General features: G+C 40.3%; 1 protein-coding gene across 6 annotated transcripts in view; it reads left to right on the forward strand.

Moving 5' to 3' along the window:
• Nucleotides 1-26189, forward strand: part of Atp7a (ATPase copper transporting alpha) — a 107460-nt gene that overhangs the window by 73770 nt on the left and 7501 nt on the right. For all 6 annotated transcript variants that reach the window (XM_039099486.2, XM_063279806.1, XM_006256995.5 and 3 more), the window contains 8 exon segments: nucleotides 70-197; nucleotides 516-670; nucleotides 874-1008; nucleotides 4681-4875; nucleotides 7500-7682; nucleotides 9638-9854; nucleotides 21868-22014; nucleotides 24962-25104. In XM_039099486.2, coding sequence (XP_038955414.1) covers nucleotides 70-197; nucleotides 516-670; nucleotides 874-1008; nucleotides 4681-4875; nucleotides 7500-7682; nucleotides 9638-9854; nucleotides 21868-22014; nucleotides 24962-25104 — 1303 coding nt within the window.

The following is a 26189-nucleotide window of genomic DNA, read 5'->3' on the forward strand; positions in this document are numbered from 1 at the left end:
AAATTGTGTGTGTGAAGGGTAGAATAAGAAGCAGATGCCATGATGCTTTTTATGTTAACTCATGTGCAGTGAAGAACAAGTGGATGTGGAACTTGTACAACGTGGAGATATCATTAAGGTCGTTCCAGGAGGCAAATTTCCAGTGGATGGCCGTGTTATTGAAGGGCATTCTATGGTAGACGAGTCCCTCATCACAGGTATGTTCTGTCAGAGGGACATGACATGAAAGGGAAATGGATCAAAAGTGATAATGAAAAGCAGACACTGAGAACCAAGCAATGTACAAACCATGAGCAAAGAATATGAGTTCTTTAGAGACTGTCTGAAGTTCCCTCAATGTGGGAAGCTCTTCCAGGCTGTATAGCCCTGTGTTTTCTGGGTGAGAAAGAAAAGGAAGAAAGGGAGAGCAACTTTACCTTTGCAAGTGTCCGGATCCTAGTTTCAAGAAGAATGTTCTTTCTAGGTGTTGGTTGACAGTGAATGAATAAATGCCTTCTTGTTTTCTCTTTCTTCAGGGGAGGCAATGCCTGTGGCTAAGAAACCTGGCAGCACGGTGATTGCAGGTTCCATTAACCAGAATGGATCGCTCCTCATCCGGGCAACACACGTAGGGGCAGATACAACACTTTCTCAAATTGTCAAACTTGTAGAGGAGGCACAGACATCAAAGGTAACCTAGATCTCTAGGACAAGCAGAAGCTGTTCTTATTAAACCCTTCTAGTATGACTCTTGTGTGTTTTCCTTGGATTAATTCTACTTGCTTTCGTGTAGTTTGTTAAGATGTTTCTGTCTGTGCTGACTATCAGATATATCTGTATTCAGTGTTAGAGAAAAGACTTAAAGACACTCATTATCATTTCTCTAAATTCTAGGCTCCTATCCAGCAGTTTGCAGACAAACTCAGTGGCTACTTTGTTCCTTTTATCGTCTTGGTTTCCATTGTTACCCTCTTGGTGTGGATTATAATTGGATTTCAAAATTTTGAAATTGTGGAAGCCTACTTTCCCGTAAGTGACTTGTAATAATAACTTTTGACCATGTGCAAAACGCTTTGTGAAACTTTTATAGAGGTCATTAAGTAAAGATCATTTTGAGGAGCTGGAGAAATAGCTCCATAGTTGACAGTACACACTACTTTAGCAGAAGGCCTGAGTTACATTCTCAGCACCTACGTCGGGCAAATCGCACCCATCTGCAATTCCGTCTACAGCAGTATTTGATGCCTCTGGCTTCTGAGAATGCCTGCACCGAGAATGAATGCATACGTTCCCTCCAAACATAAATGATTGTGAGCCAGATGCAATGATGCACAACTTTAATCCTAGCACTCAGGAGGCAAAGTCAAGCACATCTCTATAAGTTCAGGGTCAACCTCTGAGAGTACCAGGCCAGCCAGGAATGAACAGTGAAACCTTGTCTAAAATACACAAACAGACTTTGGAAATGAGCAGTATTGGTTAAGAGTGTAGCTTAGTGGTAGAATGCTGCCCGGCTTTGGGATTGTATTTTCAGAGTCCTGGTACATGTCAGAAACCACAGATAGCAACTGCCTTAGTTATGGTTGCTGGGAAGAGATACTGTGACCATGGCAATTCTCATAAAGGAAAACTTTAATTGGGGATGGCATACTCTTCAAAAGTTTAGTCCATTATCATGATGTCAGGAAGCATAGCAGCATGCAGGCAGACATGGTGCTGGAGGAGCCAAGAGTTCTACATCTTGATTCACAGAGAGCAGAAAGAGACTGTCCTCCACACTGGGCACACACTGAACATATACATAAGACCACAAAGTCCATCTCCACAGTGACACACTTCCTCCAATAAGGCCATGCCTCCTAATAGTGCCACACCCTATGGGCTAGGCATTCAAACACACGAGTCTCTGGGGACCACACCTATTCAAACCACCAGCGCACGTAACATTGTATTTGTCATCTTTAGCTCCAGTACAGACACTTTTACACAAATCGATTGCTTGGCTGTCTTAACTAAGCACTGTCATGCACCGAGCTTATAACCTGAGCAGTTTTGAGCTATAACAGCAAAGCCAGCAGACTTTCTGTTTTATCCTTTACATTTTTAGGAAGTGGAAATTTATAAATCTTAGTAACCTTGGAATATGATTTCTTTTTTTCGTTATAGTAAGAACTTCAACCTTTTCACTTAGAAGAAGCAGACAGCATCTTTCTGTCATGTCTAAATTGTCATCATCGCGCTTTTATGTTTGGGGGACACAGTTTAACAAAAACAGGGGATCTATACAAGTGCCGTAATATTTCAGTAGCTATTCAACATCCAGGAGAAAGGTAGTGGGTTGCTAATGGCAGATACTGTGTACAGCATTAGTGTGCTGTTCAGATAAGACAGAATAGTATTTCAGTGTGCTTGTTAGAATGGTATGCAATTTAAATTTAGTTTTTAGGTTTTTTTTTTTTTTTGAGAGAGACACTCACCATAGCCCTTGGCTGGCCTAGATTTCTCTATGTAGACCAGTGTAGCTTTGATTTCTGCTTGTCTCTATATCCTGAGTGCTGGAACTAATGGTGTAGGCCAGTATGCCTAGTTTGTAATGACATTTTAATAATGCTCATTTTATATAACTTGTTGTGAAGGCTGAACAAGATAACATACATATGTGTGTATATGACAGAGTCTCCGGCCTTGAGCGTCTTGTGTTGTCAGGGATAACATTAAACTCCTGCTTCTCCTGCCTCTACCTCTCAAGTGTTAGGATTACTCATAGCTGGCTAAGAGAATGTATTAAAGAATACATTTTAATCAATCAATCAATATATTCATTATTTTGTCTGTGTAGATGTGTATACACAATGTGTATAACTAGTCCCCTGTGGAGGCCAGAAGAGGGTACTGGATTCCCTGGAACTGTAGTTGCAGATGGATATGAACCACCATGTGTGTACTGAGAATCTGCTTCACATATGGGTGCTGGGGCCTTGGGAAGAACAGCCAGTACTCTTAACCATTCAGCCATCGCTTCAGCCCCCAAGAATACCTTATAGTTAGTGTTTAAAAAGCTATTGTATTAGTGCCTACTCACTGAGGTCTCTGATACCTTGTAAGTATGGCTCTGTGATGTCCTAAAGTAGATCTGTGCTGTCCCTCACTTTATTACTTTGCTTAAACAGTCTTTAATGACAGTGTACACGAGATTCCTCCACTCCTGTGGTTTCACCATTGTTTCTCCCTCTCTCCCTTTGTCCTTGTTGAGAGTTGGCTGTTCTTTCTGGGAGGGTTTTTGTAGTCTCTGCTTAGCTTCAGCCTGGCAATAACCAGTTGGCTGAGGTGTATGCCCACATGGATGGCAGTTGTGCCAGTAGTCTTCTCTTGCTGCACTCATTCAATGTCGATGACATATTTCTTCCTGGACAGCTAGACCTCTTTGCCAGTCTTCTGGGTTCTGTAGTGTCCTCAAAGCACAAACCTCACCATCCTTTCCAATGGGCCTAGGCAGAATACTATACTTCTGTCTCAGCTCTTTGGAAAGAGGGGAGAACATGATCTTCCTCCACGTGTGGGAAGGTGCATTGAAATACCGGTTGCCATTCTTCATTTGGTCAGAAGTCACAAAGGGATTGAACTTCATTTTGGCAGCTGTAGATCTTCACTTTAGATATACAAACTTTAACTCAGCTTCTCTTTTTGTAAGGGGAGGCATAGGGGAAATAATTCCTAAGTTAAAAGATTTAAATTCACAGAGGTGAGAGCACACAGCATATGTGAAAACATTTGCACATGACCTATACAAAAGTCTATGCCTAGATATTTATGAAATTCCCTTCTAACTTTATCTTTTAAAACATTTTAAAGAGTTATCTTAGTTATGCCTAAGTGTGTATATCTGTGTGTGGAAATATGCATGTGAGGTCAATTGTCTATGTATACTAGAAGAGTACATCAGAGACATTGAAGCTCTAGAGGCAGGTGTAAGTTGCCAGATGTGGGTTCTGAGGACTGAATTTGGCTCTTCTGTAAGTACTCCTAACCACTGAGCAGTCTCATCAGCCTCGTTTAAATTTTTTAACCTTATTTTACTTACTGAATGCATATGTGTTGTATGTATGTGAATGCTGGAACATTTGTGCCATTGCACATGTGTGGAGGACAGAGAACAACTTCTAAGAGTTTGTTTTGTTTCCACTGTGATCTCATGGAATTGGACTAAGGTCGTGAGGTTGCACAGCAAGCACTTTTATCTGCTGAGCCATCTTTCTGGCTTTAACCTTTGCTCTCTAAAGTGAATATTTAAGTTATTGCCTTTAAAATGTTGTATGGACGTCCAATCTATGGCCTCAGTATCAGAGAGTCAGAATTCATTCAAGAACAAACTTATTGAAAATTATGTCTCACGTTATTCTTGAAAGTTGCTACTAGTTCTTCTAGATATGGAGAAATTATAAGGTTCTATGTTCTTGATTTTTCTTCATAGTTAGTGACTCTGAAATAATAAATAGGACTTATTAATCAATTTTGCCCCACCTTTTCATGTTCTTAAGTGAAAAACTGTTTATCATTAGTAACTAAAGTATACATAAGTAGCCAGGTAGGATGTGGGACTTTGACGTAGCTTTTATTTAAACAGGGTTGAGCAGCGTTTCTTTTGTTTTGAACGACTCTAACTGTAAATGAATAACCAGAGTGCATGTCTTTCTTCTAAAGGGCTACAACAGAAGCATCTCCCGAACAGAAACCATAATCCGCTTTGCTTTCCAAGCGTCTATCACAGTTCTGTGTATCGCATGTCCCTGTTCACTGGGGCTAGCCACTCCAACTGCTGTGATGGTGGGCACAGGAGTAGGTGCTCAGAATGGCATACTTATCAAAGGTGGGGAGCCACTGGAGATGGCTCATAAGGTAAGAGTCCTCACAACGAAAAATTGCCCTATCAAACATGCAGTCACACCCTATTGAGAAATGGGGTTCATAGATTTTTTTTTTTGCCTGTGGTTCTTGGCTAAGCCCCTTCTGGAACTACCCTGAGGGTTGAAGTAGGAAAGCTGTGATGTTGGTTCTTCTTCAGATTTGCCTTGGTTACTTAAGAGCTCTAATACTCCCTTAGCTATTCCCTCAGAGTAGTCCCTGAATGGAGAGGCTCTGTAGTTCAAACCGGTCTCCAATTACACCCAACTCCAACACTTGCCTGGGAAAATTTGCCAGGCAAAAGCATGTCCAAACATGCTTCTGACATGTTCGTGTCTGACTCAACATTGTGGGAGCTGCACCTGCAATGGCACTGCCTTTACCGCCACCAGCTGGCAGTTTGCAGCTGTGACTTCAGCCTCAATTAAGGCTACTTCAATTAAAGCCATGCTCAATTAAAACACAATCTCATTATGAGGATCTAAAGTAGATACAGGTGCATGGAGAATACATTGTACATGGCTTAGAACAAATCTGGAACCTTGAATAGCTAGCAAGTATATACAGGCTAGAATTTGTTTTAATGTGTATGAGTGCAGTGGCTGCATGTATGCTTATGTACCACATGCATTCAGAGGCCAGAAGACGATATTGAGTCCCCCTGGGACTGGAGTAATCCACAGTTGTGAACTGCCACATGGCTGTTGGGAACCAAACCTGGGTCCTCTGGAAGAGCAGCCAGTGTTCTTAAACACTAAGCCATCCCTCCAGCCCTAAGGAATTTTTTTTTTATTAACTTGAGTATTTCTTATATACATTTCGAGTGTTATTCCCTTTCCCGGTTTCCGGGCAAACATCCCCCTCCCCCCTCCCCTTCCTTATGGGTGTTCCCCTCCCAACCCTCCCCCCATTGCCGCCCTCCCCCCATAGACTAGTTCACTGGGGGTTCAGTCTTAGCAGGACCCAGGGCTTCCCCTTCCACTGGTGCTCTTACTAGGATATTCATTGCTACCTATGAGGTCAGAGTCCAGGGTCAGTCCATGTATAGTCTTTAGGTAGTGGCTTAGTCCCTGGAAGCTCTGGTTGCTTGACATTGTTGTACTTTTGGGGTCTCGAGCCCCTTCAAGCTCTTCCAGTTCTTTCTCTGATTCCTTCAACGGGGGACCTATTCTCAGTTCAGTGGTTTGCTGCTGGCATTCGCCTCTGTATTTGCTGTATTCTGGCTGTGTCTCTCAGGAGCGATCTACATCCGGCTCCTGTCGGTCTGCACTTCTTTGCTTCATCCATCTTGTCTAATTGGGTGGCTGTATATGTATGGGCCACTAGGGCCCTCTAAGGAATTTTTTAAAGGCTAGTTTTTATTTTTTTATTTTTATTCATGTACATGCACCTTCATGTGTATATTCACGTATGTATGGGTTCATGTGGGGGCCAGAAGGGTGTGTCAGATTCCTTAGAGCTACAGTTACAGGTTGTTGTAACCTGCCCAATATTGGTGCTAGGAACTGAACTGGGGTCCTCTGCAAGAACACACGGGTTTTTAAGCACCGAGTCTTCACTCCCCAGGGTACTAGTTTTTATAGGGAAAAAATTGGCATAATTTCAAACTTACAAAAAGTATTCTCTTTTTTTTGCAGCTGTTTCTATCATACTAAGACCTTGGACATTCCCTTATGCTACCACAGTACATTTATCAAAATTAAGATATTAATATTGACCCAGTGCTGTTATCGAGTCTGTAGTTTCCTGTTCTGCTTTCCTCTCTTGTTTCCATGATACCTGTTAGAGCAGTTTTTCTCTCATCCAGATGATGCTTTGACTATTTATTCCTATCCTTTTATATCAGCTCACTAGGCTGTTCAGTCTCCAAAGTTCTCATTCTGAGTTTATAGTGAGGTGAACACAGTCTCTAACTCCAGATTCTCAAAGTGCTCCTCTGAGCGTCCTCTTAAGAGCCCAAGTTCTTCACCAAGTCCTAGCAAAGTCCAGCAACCCAGTTGGTATTCCCTTCAACCTAACATTTTCGTTTTCTCTTACAGTCATCTGCTTGCCACCCAGATTTTTCCAATAGATCTATAATTTAGTAGTATTGAAAACCTTTGTTTTTCCCCTAGAGATGCCAGTGACATCTCTTAATTACTTATTAACAGCCAACCCAAAACTAACAGCTCTAGTTGTTTAACACAAATTCACAGACATTTAACAGGATTAAAACCCAACTGTGGGGTAGAGAAAAAAAATTTTTTTATTAACTTGAGTATTTCTTATTTAAATTTCGAGTGTTATTCCCTTTCCCGGTTTCCGGGCAAACATCCCCCTCCCCCCTCCCCTCCTTTATGGGTGTTCCCCTCCCCATCCTCCCCCCCTTGCCGCCCTCCCCCCAACAGTCTAGTTCACTGGGGGTTCAGTCTTAGCAGGACCAAGGGCTTCCCCTTCCACTGGTGCTTCCAAGAGTATTTCTTAATATGCTTTTTGTTCATCCAGAGGCGATCAGTTGTGAAGCCAAAGACCAGTTTATTAAGAAATGAAATATCAAATCTGTTAAAAAAATACACCTATTTTTTATTTCTGGGAAGATGATGTTACAGGGGTGAATTATGTTTTTAACTTTTCTCCAGGTAAAGGTAGTGGTGTTTGACAAGACTGGAACCATTACCCATGGAACCCCAGTAGTGAACCAAGTAAAGGTTCTGGTGGAAAGTAACAAGATATCACGCAATAAGATCCTGGCCATTGTGGGAACTGCAGAAAGTAACAGTGAACATCCTTTAGGAGCAGCTGTAACCAAATATTGCAAGCAGGTACATTTAATCTTTCATATTTATGTTATCATTTATGTTATGTAGGAATGATACAGACCTAATCTGGGCTGGCCTTTGACTATATTTTATGTGTATCATCAGTTTGAGGCTAAAGAGAATTGTATTTTCTTATTTAACTGAATGGGTTGGGGCTGGGAATGTAGCTAGCTCTTTTGGAATGCTTCCCAGATGGTTGAGACCTAGGGTTTGAACTCTAGCACCAATAAAGTGAGCATGTTTAATCCCAACACTGAGGAAGCAGAGGCAGGCAGATCTTGAAGTTCAAGGCCAGCCTGGCCTACAGAGTTCCAGGACAGCCAGGGCTACACAGAGAATCCCTGTCTCAAAAAACAAACAAACAAAAAATTTCATAATCATCTTCATTACATAGTGAACTTGATCGCAGCCTAGACTCTATAAGACCTTATCTCAAAATGATTATGTACTGTTTTGTTCATATAGACAACTGTAAACATAAAAAAGAAGTTAATTCTGATCTTATCACACAGTGACCGCTGTTTGATATAAAACATTAAAATAGAAGTAATATGTTCACTGATAGCATAATTTAGGTAATAAAAAATGGACCCCTCACTCCTTCACCCCAACATGATTCCTCTGTCCAAAGCTTAATAATTGCTATTCATGGCTTACGATCACAGCTTAAAAAAAAAAATTCTCCCCACCTCCTAATCTTAAAAGGATAGTATGTGTTTTCCATTCAGAAATCTCCAATTAATTTTTAAAAGTGAGTTCTTGCCCAGTGGTTGGGGCGTCTTTATTGATTTTTTTTTAATTTATAAAATTTAATAAACAATTTCCGGTATGTTCACAAATGTATATGTTAATGTTACTTTTTTAATTATGTAAAGATTTAGTTTAGTTTAGATATTAATGTGTTTTTCTCTGTGTATTTATGCACACCTGAAGTGGGTGTCGGATACCTTGAAGATGAAGTTACATTTCTGAGCTGCCAAATGTGGGTGTTGGGACACAAATTCTAGTCCCCTGATGGAGTGACATGTGCTTTTAACTACTGAGCCATCTCTTCAGCAAAACCTCATTCTTTTAAGAGCAAAGATTTTCCTATGTTATCCAGACCGGTGCTAAACTCCTGGGCTTAAGTGCTGTTTCTGCCTCAGTCTCCACTTGGCTGGAACTGTAGGCAGGTGTCATTGGACCTAGCTCATGATACTTTTTTGTTGCCTTTGAGGCAGAGTTTCTTTACATAGCTGGGGCTGGTCTGGAACTTTCTCTATAGCCAGGTAAATCCTTAATTTACAATATCTGAGCAGATTTCCATCTTTTTTTAAAAAAGATTTATTCATTTATTATATATAAGTACACTGTAGCTGTCTTCAGACACGCCAGAAGAGGGCATCAGATCCCATTACAGATGGGTGTGAGCCACCATGTGGTTGCTGGGATTTGAACTCAGGACCTCTGGAAGAGCAGTCAGTGCTCTTAACCGCTGAGCCATCTCTCCAGTCCCCGATTTCCATTTTTTAAGTGCCAGGATTCTAAATGTATGCCATCATGACTCCCTGCATTTATCCTTCGAAACCCTATATAGAAAATCATACAGTGGCTTTGCTTTTTATTTTATTAGATGAAATTTTCCTATCAGGAAATCCAAGTCTACCCCATCGTTTTGTATTCGTTTCTTTGAGTGGTGTTTTGTTTTCAGTGCATACCGAGCATTCTTGTCTGTTTCTCCAAGTCTGTCTTTATGCTGAGCGTCTATCAGTGCGATTGTTAGATCAAAGGATGCTTACAGTTTTGTTTTTCATGACTACTACCGATGTCCATACAAATGGTTTTTATCAGTTTGTACCTGCACCCAAAATTGTCAGTGCTGTCTTCTTCCATTCTTACTAACACTTTACCTAATTAAAAATACCACAGCGTTTGTTTGTGTGTTTGTTTATTTAGTGTGTTGTGTTTCTGTTTGTTAGGAGCTGGACACTGAAACCTTGGGTACCTGCACAGATTTCCAGGTTGTACCCGGCTGTGGAATTAGCTGTAAAGTCACCAATATTGAAGGTTTGCTACATAAGAGTAACTTGAAGATAGAAGAAAATAACATTAAAAATGCATCCCTGGTTCAAATTGATGCAATTAATGAACAGTCATCACCTTCATCGTCTATGATTATTGATGCTCATCTCTCAAGTAAGTTGACCTGTTTGTAGTAGTTTGTAGATATTCTTTTTCTTTTTTCCTTGTTTTTCTTTTTTTTAAATTGAAAATAGATTCTCCTCTCTTACAGTGCATCCCAACCACAGTTCCTCCTCCTTCCACTGCTCCCAGCCACCCCACCTTCTCTTTTCCCAGATCCACACATTCTCCATCTCCCATCAGAGGGATGCCTCATTCATTACAGACCAACCTCTTCAAAGCCCACTCCAGTGCTTGTTCTCCACTCTGCGTTCTGCATGACCTCACAAGGCAGTAGAGGATATTGGCTGTATATTCCTCCTAAAAGCCACTTATCCTTTGCATGCATGCCTGCCTCAGCTATCTGTGGATTCTTCTCTTTCCGCCTTGAGCATTCCTTCTAATCCTTCAATTCTTTATTTATCCCACTCCAGAGTATTAGATATTCTCAATGCTTTACTTGTTCTTTGGCCCTTTTCTCATTTTGCATTCTATCCTCCAGACAGTATCATTCATAGCCACCACTTACGTAATCACCTACAGGTTTCCATTACCACTCCAAATTCTGTATCCCTGGTAGATATGTATCTCCCGGGTGGCAGCTGGTGTATCATCTGATTCCCAACATGCTCTGTTTACCTAAGTGTTTCAGAATCTCCCCACCCATTTGTGCTCAAGTGATTTTGCTACTATGCAAATCTGATCATACTACCTTCTGACATATAACTATTTTAGTAGTTTGACTTATAGTTCTTTTGAAGGAATGTGCTGAAAGTTATAGGCCACCCACATGATAAGTAATTATCGTATCTCCTTTAAAAGGTTCGCTTGTGTCGTGGAGCCCTTTCATGGATCTTAATTAAGGATCCTTGGATTTTTACTTGTTTGTTTTGACATAGGTTCTCACTATAGTCATGGCTGCTTTAAACACTTCACTGTGTCCACCAGGCTAGCCTCAAACTCAGAGATCCACTTACCTTTGTTCTTGGGTACTGAGATTAAAGGCGTGCTCTACTGTGACTCACTCAGAATCCTTGTTTCATAGTTGTCACTCATTCAGAACGTTGATGTCTGCTGTGCTCTGTCCATCTCCTTCCTCTATAATTACTTATCAGTCTCTCCATGACGCTCCACGGGTGCTCAGTGTTCCAGTGATATTAGCCACCTACCTATACTTCCTCCTCATGGCCTACCATCTCTTTTTTATTTTTTTTCTTGAGAAAAAAATTATACAGTATATCTCGATCATGGTTTTTCCCTCCCACAACTCATCTCTGACCCTCCCCACCTTGATACCCGTTCAACTTTATGTTCTTTCTCTTTTTCAAAAAACAAAACCATGAAAATCCCCAAAGAAACAAAAGCACAAAGAAGAAAAAGCAAAGAAGCAAAAGGCCAAGAAGACCAAAAACTGCCAAAACAAGAAAAATGAAACAAATGTCTACAAAAATACCATTGAGTTCATTTTATGTTAGCCAACTAACTACTCTTAGACACAGGGCCTACCCTAGAATGTGGTTCATATACTTGATGGCAGTCTATTAGAGAAAACTGACTTTTCCTTTGACAATGAGTATCTATTGCAGATAGCTTCTTGGTTAAGAGTAGGACCCCATCTAGCTTAAACATGTTCAGGTTTTGTGCATGCTGCTGCAATCTTCATTCATAAGTGCTTCGATCCTGTTATGTCTAGAAGGCACTCTTTCCTTGGAGTCATCCATCACCTCTGATTCAAATAGTTCTGCTTTCTCTTTTGCATAGATCCTTGAGTCTTGTAGGAAGATCCACAATCTGCATATTGTTTGGTTGTGGATATCTAAGTTAATTTCCATCTTCTTCAAGAAGAAGCTTCTGTGATGTGAGTTGAGTAAGGTGCTGCTCTATGAGTATCATAGTATATCCTCAGGACTCATTTTATTCCTATGTTCCTTTAATAATAGCATTATTAAAATAATAGCATTAAGGTTTACCTTAGACCCGTGACCTTTCTAGTCTTGGGGTCATGGCCACTTTAGTAGTACTGGGTATGGGTTCCATTTCATGGGCTAGGCCTTAAATCTGATTAAAAAACCAGTTAAGTCACTCCCATACCATGTGTGCCACTGTTGTACCAGTATGTCTTATAGGCAGGCCATTGTTCTTTTTTTTTAAAGGAAAAATAATAACTTTTTAAACCTTTTTTTATTGGATATTTTTTTTAAACTAACATTTTAAATGTTATCCCCGTTCCTGATTTCTCCTCTAGAAACCCTCTATCCCCTCCCTGTCCCCCTGCTTCTATGAGGGTGCTCCCTTATCCACCTATCCACTCCCACTTCCCTGCCCTGACATTCCCCTACACTGGGGCGTCAAGCTGTCACAGGACCAAGGGCTTCTCCTCCTATTGATGCCGAACAATGCCATCCTCTGCTACATGTGCAGCTGGAGCCATGGGTCCCTCCATCTGTACTCTTTGGTTGGTGGTTTAGTTCCTGAGAGCTCTGGGGTATCTGGTTGGTGATATTGTTGTTCTTCCTATGGGGTTGCAAACCCCTTCAGCTCCTTCAGTCCTTTCTCTAACTCCTCCATTGGGGACCCTGTTCTCAGTTCAATGGTTGACTAGGCAGGTCAATGTTGTAGGTTGCAGGGTTTGCAGTTGAGTGGTGATATTGATGGCTACCTTTCTTCTCTAGTGGAATGCAGGAATGCAGAGTACCTTTCAGTACCCTGAACACTAGTCAGTAGAAGTGAAGCTTCTAGTTAGGCACAAGCTCGACTTTTCCATGTTCTACGATATAAGTCAGTATTGTCTTCAGCAATAGGTCCTTACTAGTAGAGGGCACCAAATAACCTTGGCAGTGGCCTGTGGTGGTTTGTTTTTTGTTTGTTTTGTTTTTTGAGGAGTTTTTAGGGGGAGGAGTATTTCTTTCTTGGTACCCCTTTATGGTTTGCCATTTCTATACATCATTTCCTGTTTTCTCCATGCAGTGCCCTCATCTGCAAACAGCATCTACCCTGTTTAACTTTCTAGACTTAACTCACATCTCTTTTCAGTGATACTTCAACAATATGCTGATAGAAATCCTTGCTCATCTTAAATTATAGCTGTACATCATTTCTATTATGTTAAACATACTATAAAATATTTATTTCCTAACCATTTCTACTTCTCTGTGACTTTTTGTCTATGGCTGTCATATTAAGTAACTGACATATAGAAAAATCACTCAACAGGATCATCTACTGTATGTTCTGGACTGTTAACAGCACTATAAAGGATCATCAGTGAGGGCAGAGGTGTAACTCAATGGAACACCTCTTTAATCCTCTCCTCGGCTTAGCATGTGTAAAGCCCTGGGTTTGATCTCCAGCACCACTGAGGGAGAAGTTGGGAGCTAGGACCAAAGAAAGAGACTGAGTTAGTGGGCTGTTGTCATAACTGAGGCAAAACAGAACAATGGCTCAGACTGTGTGATAACAGTAAAGTTTGTACAAAGTGATCAGATTCCAGCTGTGTCTTGAAGAGCAAGCTGAAAGATTTTAATTACCAACTAGATATATAGAATATAAGTTAAATAAGAGTCAAGGGGCTGGAGAGAGGGCTCATCAATTAAGAGCATTGACTGCTCTTCCAGAGGACACAGTTCAATTCCACACACCCACACAACAGCTCAACAACTGGCCATTAACTCCAGTTCCATGGGGGATCCAATGTCCTCTTCCGACCTCCCATGAGTACTGTTTGACATGGTACACAGACATACATGCAGGAAAAATACCTATACACATAAGAACCATTTTTTAAAAACTAAAACAGAAGACTCAAAGCCATGCCAAAGTTAGTGGTCCACCATTTAGATGGATAGAGTTACTATTAAACAGGATAAAGAAGACAAGAAAAACAGGAGTCCAGTTTTATAGAAGTTACATTTAGATGCCTGTTAGCTATCTAAGTGGAGATATCAAAAATGGAATTCTTAGGTAGGCCATTGTCTACAGGGCCTGAAGATCCAAGAAAGAGATTGAATTGGAAATACACAGTTGGGATGAGGAATGGGATGAGGAATATTTGGAGGGCAGATCAGGAGGTGGATAACAACTGGACTGTAAAAAATGATATAATAATAATAATAATAATAATAATAATAATAATAAAAAAAAGAGTTGGGAGTTATTTGCTTTGTAGATCTGTGGTATCAAATACAATAATTACAACTTATATGTGATGGTTTACTTTTTGAGTTAATGAAATTTAGTTTCATGTAAAATCCAGCTTTTTAATCATATTGGCCCTCAGTAGCCACATGTGTTGGCTAGTGGCTATAGAATTAAACAGAACAGGTTTCCACCATTGCTAGAACAACTGTTCAAACATTGCTAGATTTTCTAAAATAAAGATCACTGGAGCACTGTGGGAATAGTTCAGTAGAATAGTAGAGACTAAAGCTTTACTAGAATGGATTCAAAAGAGAATAGGAAGAGGTGAATTAGAAACAGCTAGTAGGGGAAATGCTTTTTGAACAGTTCTGCTACCCACAGAAGAAGAGGTGTGACAGCTAGAGCAGCAAGCTCAAGAGAGGGTTTTTCTGTGCCTGCATAGGAGGGTAAGCTATCATACAGGCCTTCAGCAGGCTTAAGCTCTGTTTATAACAGGGAAAACAAGCTGTGTGCACCTAGGAAGCACTGGAGCTCGGGCAATTTAGCCATGACAAATTCTCTTATGATAGCAGGAGCAGTTGCATCTTGGGTAAGAGTGGGAGAGGAAAATTAGAGATTTATTTTTTTTTCTTTTTTTTTTTTTGATCCAATTGTTAGGATATAATTGCCCACCTAAACATTCAAAGCCCTATATACATCCATCCCTTAAGAACATTCATAACAACCTGCAAATACAGATTGGAATTTCTTTTTCTTTTAAGAGTGGAATCTTTTTTTTTTTTATTAACTTGAGTATTTCTTATATACATTTCGAGTGTTATTCCCTTTCCCGGTTTCCGGGCAAACATCCCCCTCCCCCTCCCCTTCCTTATGGGTGTTCCCCTCCCAACCCTCCCCCCATTGCCGCCCTCCCCCCATAGACTAGTTCACTGGGGGTTCAGTCTTAGCAGGACCCAGGGCTTCCCCTTCCACTGGTGCTCTTACTAGGATATTCATTGCTACCTATGAGGTCAGAGTTCAGGGTCAGTCCATGTATAGTCTTTAGGTAGTGGCTTAGTCCCTGGAAGCTCTGGTTGCTTGGCATTGTTGTACTTTTGGGGTCTCGAGCCCCTTCAAGCTCTTCCAGTTCTTTCTCTGATTCCTTCAATAGGGGACCTATTCTCAGTTCAGTGGTTTGCTGCTGGCATTCGCCTCTATATTTGCTGTATTCTGGCTGTGTCTCTCAGGAGCGATCTACATCCGGCTCCTGTCGGTCTGCACTTCTTTGCTTCATCCATCTTGTCTAATTGGGTGGCTGTATATGTATGGGCCACATGTGGGGCAGGCTCTGAATGGGTGTTCCTTCAGTCTCTGTTTTAATCTTTGCCTCTCCCTTCCCTGCCAAGGGTATTCTTTTTCCGCATTTAAAGAAGGAGTGAAGCATTCACATTTTGATCATCCGTCTTGAGTTTCGTTTGTTCTAGGGATCTAGGGTAATTCAAGCATTTGGGCTAATAGCCACTTATCAATGAGTGCATACCATGTATGTCTTTCTGTGATTGGGTTAGCTCACTCAGGATGATATTTTCCAGTTCCAACCATTTGCCTACGAATTTCATAAACTCGTTGTTTTTGATAGCTGAGTAATATTCCATTGTGTAGATGTACCACATTTTCTGTATCCATTCCTCTGTTGAAGGGCATCTGGGTTCTTTCCAGCTTCTGGCTATTATAAATAAGGCTGCGATGAACATAGTGGAGCACGTGTCTCTTTTATATGTTGAGGCATCTTTTGGGTATATGCCCAAGAGAGGTATAGCTGGATCCTCAGGCAGTTCAATGTCCAATTTTCTGAGGAACCTCCAGACTGATTTCCAGAATGGTTTTACCAGTCTGCAATCCCACCAACAATGGAGGAGTGTTCCTCTTTCTCCACATCCTCGCCAGCATCTGCTGTCACCTGAGTTTTTGATCTTAGCCAATCACACTGGTGTGAGGTGAAATCTCAGGGTTGTTTTGATTTGCATTTCCCTTATGACTAAAGATGTTGAACATTTCTTTAGGTGTTTCTCCGCCATTCGGCATTCCTCAGCTGTGAATTCTTTGTTTAGCTCTGAACCCCATTTTTTAATAGGGTTATTTGTTTCCCTGCGGTCTAACTTCTTGAGTTCTTTGTATATTTTGGATATAAGGCCTCTATCTGTTGTAGGATTGGTAAAGATCTTTTCCCAATCTGTTGGTTGCCATTTTGTCCTAACCACAGTGTCCTTTGCCTTACAGAAGCTTTGCAGTTTTATGAGATCCCATTTGTCGATTCTTGATCTTAGAGCATAAGCCATTGGTGTTTTGTTCAGGAAATTTTTTCCAGTGCCCATGTGTTCCAGATGCTTCCCTAGTTTTTCTTCTATTAGTATGAGTGTGTCTGGTTTGATGTGGAGGTCCTTGATCCACTTGGACTTAAGCTTTGTACAGGGTGATAAGGATGGATCGATCTGCATTCTTCTACATGTTGCCCTCCAGTTGAACCAGCACCATTTGCTGAAAATGCTATCTTTTTTCCATTGGATGGTTTTGGCTCCTTTGTCAAAAATCAAGTGACCATAGGTGTGTGGGTTCATTTCTGGGTCTTCAATTCTATTCCATTGGTCTATCTGTCTGTCTCTGTACCAATACCATGCAGTTTTTATCACTATTGCTCTGTAATACTGCTTGAGTTCAGGGATAGTGATTCCCCCTGAAGTCCTTTTATTGTTGAGGATAGCTTTAGCTATCCTGGGTTTTTTGTTATTCCAGATGAATTTGCAAATTGTTCTGTCTAGCTCTTTGAAGAATTGGATTGGTATTTTGATGGGGATTGCATTGAATCTGTAGATTGCTTTTGGTAAAATGGCCATTTTTACCATATTAATCCTGCCAATCCATGAGCATGGGAGATCTTTCCATCTTCTGAGGTCTTCTTCAATTTCTTTCCTCAGTGTCTTGAAGTTCTTATTGTACAGATCTTTTACTTGCTTGGTTAAAGTCACACCGAGGTACTTTATATTATTTGGGTCTATTATGAAGGGTGTCGTTTCCCTAATTTCTTTCTCGGCTTGTTTCTCTTTTGTATAGAGGAAGGCAACTGATTTATTTGAGTTAATTTTATACCCAGCCACTTTGCTGAAGTTGTTTATCAGCTTTAGTAGTTCTCTGGTGGAACTTTTGGGATCACTTAAATATACTATCATGTCATCTGCAAATAGTGATATTTTGACCTCTTTTTTTCCGATCTGTATCCCTTTGATCTCCTTTTGTTGTCTGATTGCTCTGGCTAGAACTTCAAGAACTATATTGAATAAGTAGGGAGAGAGTGGGCAGCCTTGTCTAGTCCCTGATTTTAGTGGGATTGCTTCAAGTTTCTCTCCATTTAGTTTAATGTTCGCAACTGGTTTGCTGTATATGGCTTTTACTATGTTTAGGTATGGGCCTTGAATTCCTATTCTTTCCAGGACTTTTATCATGAAGGGGTGTTGAATTTTGTCAAATGCTTTCTCAGCATCTAATGAAATGATCATGTGGTTCTGTTCTTTCAGTTTGTTTATATAATGGATCACGTTGATGGTTTTCCGTATATTAAACCATCCCTGCATGCCTGGGATGAAGCCTACTTGATCATGGTGGATGATTGTTTTGATGTGCTCTTGAATTCGGTTTGCCAGAATTTTATTGAGTATTTTTGCGTCGATATTCATAAGGGAAATTGGTCTGAAGTTCTCTTTCTTTGTTGTGTCTTTGTGTGGTTTAGGTATAAGAGTAATTGTGGCTTCGTAGAAGGAATTCGGTAGGGCTCCATCTGTTTCAATTTTGTGGAATAGTTTGGATAATATTGGTATGAGGTCTTCTATGAAGGTTTGATAGAATTCTGCACTAAACCCGTCTGGACCTGGGCTCTTTTTGGTTGGGAGACCTTTAATGACTGCTTCTATTTCCTTAGGAGTTATGGGGTTGTTTAACTGGTTTATCTGTTCCTGATTTAACTTCGATACCTGGTATCTGTCTAGGAAATTGTCCATTTCCTGAAGATTTTCAAGTTTTGTTGAATATAGGTTTTTATAGTAAGATCTGATGATTTTTTGAATTTCCTCCGAATCTGTAGTTATGTCTCCCTTTTCATTTCTGATTTTGTTAATTTGGACACACTCTCTGTGTCCTCTCGTTAGTCTGGCTAAGGGTTTATCTATCTTGTTGATTTTCTCAAAGAACCAACTTTTGGTTCTGTTGATTCTTTCTATGGTCCTTTTTGTTTCTACTTGGTTGATTTCAGCTCTGAGTTTGATTATTTCCTGCCTTCTACTCCTCCTGGGTGTATTTGCTTCTTTTTGTTCTAGAGCTTTTAGGTGTGCTGTCAAGCTGCTGACATATGCTCTTTCCTGTTTCTTTCTGCAGGCACTCAGCGCTATGAGTTTTCCTCTTAGCACAGCTTTCATTGTGTCCCATAAGTTTGGGTATGTTGTACCTTCATTTTCATTAAATTCTAAAAAGTCTTTAATTTCTTTCTTTATTTCTTCCTTGACTAGGTTATCATTGAGTAGAGCATTGTTCAATTTCCACATATATGTGGGCATTCTTCCCTTATTGTTATTGAAGACCAGTTTTAGGCCGTGGTGGTCCGATAGCACGCATGGGATTATTTCTATCTTTCTGTACCTGTTGAGGCCCGTTTTTTGACCAATTATATGGTCAATTTTGGAGAAAGTACCATGAGGAGCTGAGAAGAAGGTATATCCTTTTGCTTTAGGATAGAATGTTCTATAAATATCCGTTAAGTCCATTTGGCTCATGACTTCTCTTAGTCTGTCTACATCTCTGTTCAATTTCTGTTTCCATGATCTGTCCATTGATGAGATTGGGGTGTTGAAATCTCCCGCTATTATTGTGTGAGGTGCAATGTGTGTCTTGAGCTTTAGTAAGGTTTCTTTTACGTATGTAGGTGCCCTTATATTTGGGGCATAGATATTTAGGATTGAGAGTTCATCTTGGTTGATTTTTCCTTTGATGAATATGAAGTGTCCTTCCTTATCTTTTTTGATGACTTTTAGTTGGAAATTGATTTTATTTGATATTAGAATGGCTACTCCAGCTTGCTTCTTCTGACCATTTGCTTGGAAAGTTGTTTTCCAGCCTTTCACTCTGAGGTAGTGTCTGTCTTTGTCTCTGAGGTGTGTTTCCTGTAGGCAGCAGAATGTAGGATCCTCGTTGCGTATCCAGTTTGTTAATCTATGTCTTTTTATTGGGGAGTTGAGGCCATTGATATTGAGAGATATTAAGGAATAGTGATTATTGCTTCCCGTTATATTCATATTTGGATGTGAGGTTATGTTTGTGTGCTTTCATTCTCTTTGTTTTGTTGCCAAGACGATTAGTTTCTTGCTTCTTCTAGGGTATAGCTTGCCTCCTTATGTTGGGCTTTACCATTTATTATCCTTTGTAGTGCTGGATTTGTAGAAAGATATTGTGTAAATTTGGTTTTGTCATGGAATATCTTGGTTTCTCCATCAATGTTAATTGAGAGTTTTGCTGGATACAGTAATCTGGGCTGGCATTTGTTTTCTCTTAGGGTCTGTATAACATCAGTCCAGGATCTTCTGGCCTTCATAGTTTCTGGCGAGAAGTCTGGTGTGATTCTGATAGGTCTCCCTTTATATGTTACTTGACCTTTTTCCCTTACTGCTTTTAATATTCTTTCTTTATTTTGTGCGTTTGGTGTTTTGACAATTATGTGACGGGAGGTGTTTCTTTTCTGGTCCAATCTATTTGGAGTTCTGTAGGCTTCTTGTATGTCTATGGGTATCTCTTTTTTTAGGTTAGGGAAGTTTTCTTCTATGATTTTGTTGAAGATATTTACTGGTCCTTTGAGCTGGGAGTCTTCACTCTCTTCTATACCTATTATCCTTAGGTTTGATCTTCTCATTGAGTCCTGGATTTCCTGTATGTTTTGGACCAGTAGCTTTTTCCGCTTTACATTATCTTTGACAGTTGAGTCAATGATTTCTATGGAATCTTCTGCTCCTGAGATTCTCTCTTCCATCTCTTGTATTCTGTTGGTGAGGCTTGTATCTACAGCTCCTTGTCTCTTCTTTTGGTTTTCTATATCCAGGGTTGTTTCCATGTGTTCTTTCTTGATTGCTTCTATTTCCATTTTTAATTCCTTCAACTGTTTGATTGTGTTTTCCTGGAATTCTTTCAGGGATTTTTGCGATTCCTCTCTGTAGGCTTTTACTTGTTTATTAATGTTTTCCTGTGCTTCCCTAAGTGTGTTCAGGTCTTTCTTGAAGTCCTCCAGCATCATGATCAAATATGATTTTGAAACTAGATCTTGCTTTTCTGGTGTGTTTGGATATTCCATGTTTGTTTTGGTGGGAGAATTGGGCTCCGATGGTGGCATGTAGTCTTGGTTTCTGTTGCTTGGGTTCCTGCGCTTGCCTCTCGCCATCAGATTATCTCTAGTGTTACTTTGTTCTGCTATTTCTGACAGTGGCTAGACTGTCCTATAAGCCTGTGTGTCAGGAGTGCTGTAGACCTGTTTTCCTCTCTTTCAGTCAGTTATGGGGACAGAGTGTTCTGCTTTCGGGCGTGTAGTTTTTCCTCTCTACAGGTCTTCAGCTGTTCCTGTGGGCCTGTGTCTTGAGTTCACCAGGCAGCTTTCTTGCAGCAGAAAATTTGGTCTTACCTGTGGTCCCGAGGCTCAGGTTTGCTTGTGGGGTGCTGCCCAGGGGCTCTCTGCAGCGGCAGCAACCAGGAAGACCTGTGCCGCCCCTTCCGGGAGCTTCAGTGCACCAGGGTTCCAGATGGTCTTTGGCTTTTTCCTCTGGCGTCCGAGATGTGTGTGCAGGGAGCAGTCTCTTCTGGTTTCCCAGGCTTGTCTGCCTCTCTGAAGGTTTAGCTCTCCCTCCCACGGGATTTGGGTGCAGAGAACTGTTTATCCGGTCTGTTTCCTTCAGGGTCCGGCGGTGTCTCTGGCAGGGGTCCTGCCGCTCCTGGGCCCTCCCCCACGGGAGCCCAGAGGCCTTATACAGTTTCCTCTTGGGCCAGGGATGTGGGCAGGGGTGAGCAGTGTTGGTGGTCTCTTCCGCTCTGCAGCCTCAGGAGTGCCCACCTGACCAGGCGGTTGGGTCCCTCGAAAATTAGAGATTTAAAAGTGAGAGGAGATTTCAAATAATCATCCTGAAGAAATAGAGTGGACTAGAGACAAGTCAAGCATCTGTCCAACAGAGGTAAGAGCTCACTTAAAATTAGTGTGGTGCACGCCTTTAATCTCAGCACTCGGGAGGCAGAGATAGGTGGATCTCTGACTTTGAGGCCAGCCTGGTCTATAGGGTGAGTTCCAGGACAGCCAAGGGTACACAGAAAAACCCTGTCTTGAAAAACCAAAACCAGCCAAACAAAATTAGTAGTTACAAGTTTAAAATGAGACATCAACATAGTTGCATATTTACATGCAGCTATGGACTTTCAGCTACTGATTCACAATAAGTATTTGAATCTTGATGGAGGTTCGAAGAGAAAACCTCAGAAGGGAATGTCTTAGCTAATACATTCTTACCCCTCCCCCAATTCTGAGTCTTGCTGGAGATTAAACCTAGAGTCACTCATACTACTGAGCTATATCCTCGGCCTTTGAACTGGCATGTCAACAGTGTGATGGAGTTTGCTATTTGGAGAGAAACGTTAAGGACACTTGAGTTTCCATAGCAACATGAGCTCAGAGGTATGGGAGAGTAGAATATATTCCTGGAAAACTTGAAAATTGTTGTTACAGGTTATATCCTACCAAAAGTGTACTGCGACTGCAAAGTTAGGCAGGAAGAACTTGCCTCATGAGATGGATTTAAAGATTAAATAAGCTTATTGAATGTTATTTCTGTACTTCTAGATGCTGTTAATACTCAGCAGTACAAAGTCCTCATTGGTAACCGGGAATGGATGATTAGAAATGGTCTTGTCATAAGTAATGATGTGGACGAGTCTATGATTGAACATGAAAGAAGAGGCCGGACTGCTGTGTTGGTGACAATCGATGGTAAAGTTTCTGTGAAATACACTGACGCAATTGTGATCTCAGTCATTGTTTTATGTATCTATGAGCCTTAAACTATAAGGTTATTTTCAAAGAGGCTTGAATTCGAAGTTAAAGTAGTACAGACTATGATGGTTAGTAATTAAGGGTTTTCTTACAGCTGTTGTGGCACATACATATGGGAGCCTGAGATAGGAAGATCGTGACTTTAAGGGCTACAGAGGAAGACTTATTCAAAATCCAAGTCAGCCAGGCACAGTGGTCCAAGCCTGTAATTCTCACATTTAGGAGGTGGAAGCAGGATGATCAGTAGTTGAAGGCTAGGCTTTGTAGTGAGTTCAAAGCTAACCTCTGCTACATGAGAACCTGTCTAAAAAAGACAAAACAAATGCAAAACACTAAATCAGAAAAAAGGGCAAAACAACCTCAGGTTGGACCCTAAGTTTAATTCCCAGCACTACATCAGGGTGTGGGACCTTTAAAAATGTACCTTGCAGCCTGACATAATGATGCACATCTTTTTATCTCAGCACTTGGGAAGCAGAGTTAGGAGAGTTCTGTTAGTTTAAGGTAAGCCTGGTCTACATAGCAAGTTTCAGGACAGCCAAAGCTACGTATTGAGACCATGTCTCAAAAAAATGTTTTCTTGCATTTTTCTTTTGCTCTTTTCTTCCCTTGCCTGAAAGTTAATCATAGATTTAAACAAAATTTAGTGGCAGCAGTTAAACAATAACAGTAAAATAGCATTAATAATCTCACCATTCTAATATAGCCCAAGTTTTAATTTTATGTATTCTGTTACTGGTTTGTTGGTATATTTATATATACCCTTTATGTATTTATAATACTGCTACTTTTATTTTCTTGCATTTGTGTATATGTGGTATATATGCATACGTTCGGGTGTGTTAATGTGGGCATGCATGTGTAGGATGTCTTCCTTGATAGCTCTCAGCCTTATGTATCAAGGCAAGGTCTTTTGCTGAATTTGGACTCTTTTCCCTAGTCACGCCAGCCAGCTTGTTCCCGTCAATCCTTACCTCTGCCTCTGACATTACAGGCAGACAGGCAGACTTACCCAGCTTTTTACCTGGCTTCTACAGATCCAAATCCTGGTCTCATGCTTCTGTGACAAGCATTTTACCTCTGCATCTTCTCCCCAGTCTCTTTTGTTTTTTAAGATGAAGTCCCATGTATCCTAAGATGGCCTCAAATTTGATATGTAGCAAAGAAAGCCCTTGAACTTCTGATCCTCCTCTCTCTACCTTTCAAGTGCTGGGATTGTAGTTGTGTACCAGCACACCTAGTTTATATGGTACTAGAGTTTGACTCTATGGCCTTGTACATGCAAAGCAATCACTCTACCAGCTGAACTATGTCTCCAGCCTTGTACCACTTCTAATATGTACATTTTATATGTAAAATCAATGTCAAGAAGGTTAAATAAAATTTTCTTATCTTATGTACGAGTGCACTGTAGTTGTCTTCAGACACACCGGAAGAGGGCATCAGATCCCATTACAGATGGTTGTGAGCCACCATGTGGTTGCTGAGAATTGAACTCAGGACCTCTGGAAGAGCAGTCAGTGCTCTTAACTACTGAGCCATCTCTCCAGCCTGAATAAAAATTTAAAATCTTATTTGGCAGTGGTATGCTGAAAAGATGGTTTAGTGATTAAGAGTACTTGCTGTTCTTGAAGAGGATCAGAGTTTGATTCTGAGGACCCATGTTGGTTGGTTCAGAGCTGCCTGTAATCCTAACTCCAGAGGATATGTCCCCCAACTTCTGGTGTCTGTGTGCATACTTACATACAGACTAGACACCAACATAGACATTCAAATTAAATCTCAACAAAAAAAACCTTTAAAAATCCTGTTGCAGATGTAGCTCAGCAGTAGAGTACTTGCCTAGCATGCTTGAGGTCACCAGTTTCATATCTAGAGCAGGGAGCATAAAAAAAAAAAGAGGAAAAAAGCAGGTCCTGAGTTCAAACTGTAGTTCCCCACACAAAAACAACCAAGATTTCTTATACACATACTATTGTATTGTGGTTTATTTTACTTGATGAAATAATTTCATTGTTATATAATTGTATTATATATTTATTTCTGCAGTTCTGGAGACAAAACACAGGATGATATATTCTGGACATGCACTTCACATATAAGGCTACACTCACATAATTCTAGAATATTATTTTATTCTTCATGCAGTATAATTATTCCCATGTTGTTGGAAATTTATTCTCTTTTTACTTGTACTTTGCTGTGTATATCGTGTGTGTGTATGCATCTGTCTACCTGTATATATATATATATATCAGAGCACATATGTTCCAAGGTGTATAGGTGGAGGTCAAAGGGCAACTAGTAAGAATCCTTTCAACATATGGACCTTGAAGATCCAACTCAGATTGTCAGGGAAGCACCCTAATGCCTTGCCTTGTCACTTGCTACCTTATCCCCTTAAGTCAGGGTCTCTCAGTGAACCTGGAACTAGACTGACAGCAAGCAAACCCCAGTGCTCCTCTTGTCTTGACACCACAGTATTAAGATAGTATCAATGTTTCAGAATTTGAATTCGAGTTCTCATGCAGTTTCCCCCTAATATAAAATATCAGTTTTATCCTGTTTACCTATTGTTTTTTCATGCTGTTTGCTTTTAAATTAGCAAAATGTGTTTAATACCTAAGGGTGAGTGGTTTTTAATGTTCAATGACATCTTTCCATTTTCATTTAATATATCTCTTTTATGAATATTTCACAGCCAAATATGAAAGCTTATCACAGAACATATAATATAAAGTTTATATGAGATCAGGATGTTTGAGTTAAACCAGCTCTGAACAGTTTAGCAAAATTAATTTCTTTCTGAAATGTTATTCTATTATTTATTCTGTTATTCTTCATTCACCATATTCCAACTGTTTTTCTGCTCTTCCTGTATTAGATGAACTGTGTGGCTTGATCGCTATTGCTGATACTGTGAAACCTGAGGCAGAGCTGGCTGTGCACATTCTGAAATCTATGGGTTTGGAAGTAGTTCTGATGACTGGAGACAACAGTAAAACAGCTCGGTCTATTGCTTCTCAGGTAACTAACTGGTTTACTTAGTTATTGGGATACGAACATGTGCTAACATCTGATTCTAAATATATAATTTTTTCTTCCATTTAAGTGCTAAGGATGTCATATTACTTATACTGTCTTCATTATTGACATACCTTTTTTTTAAGCCTATATTTGTTTAACCTCCACCATTTTTCAATTACAAAAAACTCGGAATGCTTTTTCTCCTATTAGGTATGCATTTAGGGTGCATTGTGTACATGCATGTGACACACAGTGTGTGTAGATCAGAGGACAAACTTGTGGGAGTTGGGTTCTCTCTCTCTCTCTCTCTTTTTTTTTTTTTTTTTTTTTTTTTACTGTGTGGATTCGAAGGACTAAACTCGGTCATCAGGCTTGATGGTAAATAAATACCTTTACCCTCTGAGCCATCTTAATGGTCCCTTTCTAGTAAATTAAGAAGGACTATATGAGCACATTCTTATGTAAATTCTTACATAAAGTTGTAAAGATTTTGTAACATTTTCCTCATTTCTGTCAAGTTCTCCTGCATTGCTTTTTTTGTGTATGCCTGTATAGAAGCATGGAGTTCTGCTATTCCAGCACTAATTGGATCATTCTACAGTTTATCTAGTAGGGTGTGTGTGTGTGTGTGTATGTGTATTTGATGTTCTGCAGATCTTAACATATAAAATTATTTCATTCCTTCTAGACTATTGCATGGAATTCTGTAGTATAGAAGGATGATAATTTATGTTACCATCCCCTAGTGGTGGACATTTAGGTGGTTTTGGATTTTTCATTTTTAAAACAGGCAGTAAAAAATGTGTCTGATATATTAGGACACAAAAGAGTCTATCCTTTTCTAGAGCAGATGATGTGCACACTTTGACCAATGCTGTCTGCCTGAAGACAGTGTCATTCCGTACATACAAGCAGTGCAGAAGACTGATCACGGCTGGAGAGATGACTCTGCCATTAAGAGTACTAGCTACTCTTGCAGAGGACCCAAGTTTGATTCTCAACACATACACAGTAGCTCATAACCATCTTTAATTCCAGTTATGGGGCATCCAGCACCCACTTTTGGTCTCTGTGAGTGTGAGACA

Source organism: Rattus norvegicus, chromosome X (assembly GCF_036323735.1).
Source record: "Rattus norvegicus strain BN/NHsdMcwi chromosome X, GRCr8, whole genome shotgun sequence".
In the NCBI taxonomy this organism is placed as follows: Eukaryota; Metazoa; Chordata; class Mammalia; order Rodentia; family Muridae; genus Rattus; species Rattus norvegicus.